General features: G+C 39.0%; 1 protein-coding gene across 1 annotated transcript; it reads left to right on the forward strand.

Annotated features, from left to right (window-relative positions):
* The first annotated feature begins 575 nt into the window (after nucleotides 1-575).
* On the forward strand, nucleotides 576-4,558 carry LOC147862944 (U4/U6 small nuclear ribonucleoprotein PRP4-like protein). The gene is made up of 5 exons (XM_087321379.1): nucleotides 576-1,504; nucleotides 2,555-3,008; nucleotides 3,511-3,708; nucleotides 3,911-3,992; nucleotides 4,070-4,558. The coding sequence occupies exons 1-5, from the start codon at nucleotides 618-620 to the stop codon at nucleotides 4,132-4,134; spliced, it is 1,686 nt and encodes a 561-aa protein (XP_087177505.1). The 5' UTR covers nucleotides 576-617; the 3' UTR covers nucleotides 4,135-4,558.
* The last annotated feature ends 345 nt before the right edge of the window (nucleotides 4,559-4,903 follow it).

Below are 4,903 nucleotides of genomic sequence, written 5' to 3' on the forward strand. Positions count from 1 at the left end.
AGTAAGGTGTCTTCCTAGGTGCAGGGCGTGTGAAGAGTTTGAGTAGGCTGTCTTCTTGTGAGTCGGGCGTTTGAAGAGTGTGACTCAGGCATCTCAGGTGACAAGCATCTGGATTTTGATTGGTTGGGTGTCTAGTGATGGAGGTTATGAGCTTTTTGATTGGCGTGTTTTTTTCGAATATGGATCAGGCAGTGCATATCATATGCGCCCTTAGCTAAGCACCCGACACCGTCCATAGCCGCGATTCCCTCACCAGACCTCTTTATGATTTGGGTGGAAATAGAGACGTCGGAGCAGAACAGATAGAACAGAACAAATGAATATGATGGGTTCTTATGTCCGGCAAGGCTAAATAGATAGATAGATAGATACATACATACACACACATACCATTTGAAATAACCCTTCTCCTTTTCCCTCCTCGTGCTATTGGCATACCGTATAATTATTTATGATTAGGGTTTCGATTTCTCTTCCTCTGCCTTCTTCTTCTTCTTCATCCCTGTGTTATTTCTAAATTCTCCATATCCTTTCTTCCTTTTTCTCTCTCTATTTTTTTAGGGTTTATATCGCTGCGAAGTAAGAAGGGGAGGAGCTTTTCCCCCTTGCTTTCAGCGATGGCGGAGAAGCCGGTCTTCGTTACGCCCCCCCTCCTTCCTCCTCCTCCTCCTCTCCCACAGTCTGAAGCTTCAGAGATCGTTTCTGCTCAAGCCATGGAAGAAGACGAAGACGAAGACGAAACAGAGCCACGAGGAGATGCAGATGTAGAAGCAGATGTAGAAGACGAAGGCGAAGACGAAGAAGACGTGGAGGAGGAGAATGCTGCTCATCACATGTTGTCAGAGATTGCTGCTCAGCAGAAAAAGACTCCCGTTCGACTTAAGAAAAAGAAAGAACAAGAAGGCTCTGTCGCAGACTTGTACGAAGTCTCAGAAGAGAGCAAGAAAGCCAAAGAAAGGCAAGAGTTAGCATTACAACAGTTCTTGATGGCACGAAGAGCAAAAGCTCTCGCTGTTCCAACCAACGATGCTGTTGTCAGAATCCGTCTTCGAAGCCTTGATCAACCGATCACCCTCTTTGGAGAGAAAGAGATGGAAAGAAGAGAAAGATTGAGAGAATTAATGGCTCAGCTTGACGCAGAAGGGACGTTGGATTCTTTCTTAAATTCTTCACATGCGTTTGGTGCTTCTTTAGCTGAAAATGGGGTTTTGAAAGAGGAAGAAGAAGAAATGGAAGAGATTCAAACAGCACCTTTTTATACAGAAGGAAGTGAGGATTTACTGAAAGCTAGAGTTGAGATTTCTAAGTATTCTCTTCCCAGAGCTGCTTCGAGGATTGCCAGCATGAAACAGAAGAGAGAGAATCCCGATGAAGATGAAGATGCAGAATTAGATTTTGTTCTCAAAAGAATGTCGCAAATGTCCATGAGTTGTAGCCAGATTGGAGATGATAGACCTCTCTCTGGATGTGCCTTTTCACCTGATGCTACTCTTCTTGCTACAAGGTGAGCTCTCTCTCCATCTCCTTGTACGTTTGTCTCTATAATACATCTATGCTATTAGTATGAAAGAAAAATGGAAATGTGAATGGAAAATGAAAGTTGTGATTTTGGAGAGACAAACATACGTACATACATATAGAGAGATCCACATCCACATATGCATCACTTCATTACACACATATATGCACATTCATATCCATTTACATATCTACATATGCATATTCAAATACATTACATGTGTGCTATTTTTTTATGTTATTCATACATATAAATCAAATAATTGTTGTACTTACATATTGTGTATATTTCACCATACAAATACTTTGATATATATCTCCATATATAACTAATTGGCTCTCCTTTTTTTCTCTGAACATGCTTGCCACTATTTGTGACTGAGTGAATACACTCATATTTATGTGTTTGAGAATAGAGCATAGATACTTTATTTTAAGGCACACACATGGTATGCCAAGGTATACAGCATGTTTTCAAGGATTCATATTGCGAGTAATTTTAATAGGAGAAACCCAAAAGAAATGCACATTTATTGGCGCAAAGTCAAAGAAAGTGCATTGAATATCTGCATTCTGTAGAATATTCTTACAAGATCACCCCTTGCTCTAACTTTTCTACAGGTGTTTAGTGCTAAATCTTCCACTCCATTCATTTAAGTTGAGGCAACAAATACTTACTGTATACATAAAACGATGATAGGTTTATGGTGTTAAGTGCTAAATCTTCCACTCCATTCATTTAAGTTGAGGCAACAAATGCTTACTGTGTACATAAAACGATGATAGTGTTATGGTGTCTGCATAAGAAGATGATAGGCTTTATAAAGATGATAATTATGTGTCGGAATGAAGAAGAGTGTCCTATATGTCTGGAAAGTTCTGTAGGAAATGGCAATTTAGCACAAGTTGTATCATAGAAGTTAGTCTTCACAAATTGCCAAGATTACATTTGTCTGCATCCCTCGAATGGTAGCCACAGCTAACTATTTAATGTTGTTATAGACAGTCTTTTGACCAATTATGTGCTCTCTTACAGTGGATGGAGTTGTGTAACAAAAGTGTGGAATGTTGAAGACATGGAAAAGAAGGCAGTATTGAAAGGCCACACTGAGCGTGTCACCTCAGTTGCGTTTTCACCCACTGATAGGTTCTTGGCATCAGCTTCTGCTGATCGCACTGCTATTCTATGGGATCTCGAGGGGTCACAAATAAGGAAGTTTGAAGGTCACCTTGATCGTTTGGCTCGCCTTGCTTTCCATCCCTCGGGTGCGTATCTGGGAACCGCGAGTTTTGATAAGACTTGGAGGCTGTGGGATGTTAATACTGGTATTGAGCTGCTGTTACAGGAAGGTCACAGCCGCAGTGTGTATGGAATAGCATTTCAAGGTGATGGCGCCTTGGCTGCATCCTGTGGCCTTGATGCTTTAGCTCGTGTCTGGGATTTGCGAACTGGACGAAGTATTTTAGCTTTGGAAGGCCATGTCAAAGCAGTAAGTCTTTTCTATTTATTGCATGATTTCTTTCCCGTCATGATATGTATTTGAGTGTTCCTAATTGATGAGTGAGTCAAAACGCCCTAAGTTTGGGTATTCTGATTTGGAGTTTTTGAAAACTTAATGGTATGTGTGCTATGCAAAATGTTCAGGCTACATTGTTTTTGTTTTTCCTTTTATGTAGCTGGTACATACTTTTCGGCAGTCATTAGTATGTTTAAAAACTGTTCCTGGCTATAAGTAGTTTAAGACACTAAAGTGAGTTACCCCAGTTGGGTATTTACATAAATATCCTGAAGCGTTCAAAATTGCAGGCATAGAAGTGAATAAGCCTATCTAGTGAAAATTCACTACAGAGGGCAATCCTTGTGAGCATTATAAACATATTGGGTATAATGGTGAATATTGAAGAAGTTATTAGGGGGTGTTATTGTTGTTTTCTCCCTTTTTACCTATCTCAAATTGTTTTTTCCATGTATCTTGATTGGGTTTTGGCCAGGTACTTGGGCTGGATTTTTCACCAAATGGATACCATCTGGCCACTGGAAGTGAAGATCATACTTGCCGGATTTGGGATTTGAGGAAAAGACAGACACTGTACATTATACCCGCACACAACTCATTGATATCACAAGTGAAATATGAGCCTTTTGAGGGTTATGTTTTAGCCACTGCATCATATGATAATACTTGCAGAGTAAGTCATCTTCTGAATTTAAAGATTTCTGCAACATTGATAGTTTGACTGATTGTTTCTTTGTGAAAACATATGTTGGAGTAATTGGACTCAAATTTTCTTGGTCAAACATATTAGCCAATTAAATGACTTGCATTTTGCTTGGTAAAAACATTTGTTGATTGATTGGGCTGAAATTTGGTTATGCTGAAAACATTTGCAGATATGGTCGGCACGGGATTTCAAGCCGGTGAAAACACTTGCTGGGCATGAAGGAAAGGTGATGGGCATTGATATGACTGGCGGTAAGAACTTGGTTTATACTGATTGAAAACAATTGTTGCTGTTTTCAAGGAAGTTGATTCATTTTTTTCATGTGCAGATGGACAACTTATGGCATCTGTATCTTATGATCGGACAATTAAACTTTGGGCTGAAAATATGTAAAAAAACGAAAAAAGAAAACTGCTAGTGTTGCCAACATATGCATATCCAGAAATCAGGAAATGATTTGCCTTTCTTTGTCAGAGTCCTAAACTGATCTAGTGCTTACAACTTTGTATACAATCAGGATTAAAATTTGTGGATTCTTTTTGAAAGCTAAAATATCTGAAAGACCATTATAACTACACTGCTCTCTTGGCTGAGGCCAAGTTGTGCTGAGAACTGAGGTTCAAGGCGAGGATTCATTTAGCCAGTGATGAAATACTACATACTTGATTTGAATCATCACAGATATAAACTCTTATCATTCTTTTGTTGTAGAGATTACTGTTGTGAGATTTTTTTGATTGGTGCTAATACACCTTGAGTATCTTGGAGAAGGTTCGTTGAAATTTGGCATTCTGAGAAAACATACATTTCTGCATCATCACATACCAATTGTATTTCAAGTTCTGGGGACCAACGTACAAATAATGTTTCCCTGTACCCATCAATGCTTAATATGTCCATCCAGGTTCTGTGTGTTTCTATTCTTATAAGGAATACCAACCATGTGTAAAGATTGGAAGCAGAGATGAGGGTCATATAAAAGAATATGTTATTCAGTAGCTAAAAATTTTCATTGATGGAATTTGGATGAAAACAATGCTTTATTCAGCAGCTAGGATTCTTTTTGATGATAATATCCACTTACACATTGATCCTTATTGGCATCATTGATCCACCTAATTTTTGTTGCTGATGGATGTGAACTCTTAAGGGTCAATTGCAA

This window comes from Azolla caroliniana, unplaced genomic scaffold (assembly GCF_043228905.1).
Source record: "Azolla caroliniana isolate FFs.n. ecotype wild unplaced genomic scaffold, voAzoCaro1.0.p SCAF_6, whole genome shotgun sequence".
Classification (NCBI taxonomy): domain Eukaryota; kingdom Viridiplantae; phylum Streptophyta; class Polypodiopsida; order Salviniales; family Salviniaceae; genus Azolla; species Azolla caroliniana.

What these genes read in the sequence shown, in the direction of transcription:
- LOC147862944 (XM_087321379.1), top strand. Translation starts at nt 618, where the DNA reads ATGGCGGAGAAGCCGGTCTTCGTTACGCCCCCCCTCCTTCCTCCTCCT. An exon ending in GCTACTCTTCTTGCTACAAG is followed by an intron (nt 1,505 to 2,554) that starts GTGAGCTCTCTC and finishes GCTCTCTTACAG; the next exon opens with TGGATGGAGTTGTGTAACAA. An exon ending in CATATGATAATACTTGCAGA is followed by an intron (nt 3,709 to 3,910) that starts GTAAGTCATCTT and finishes AAACATTTGCAG; the next exon opens with ATATGGTCGGCACGGGATTT.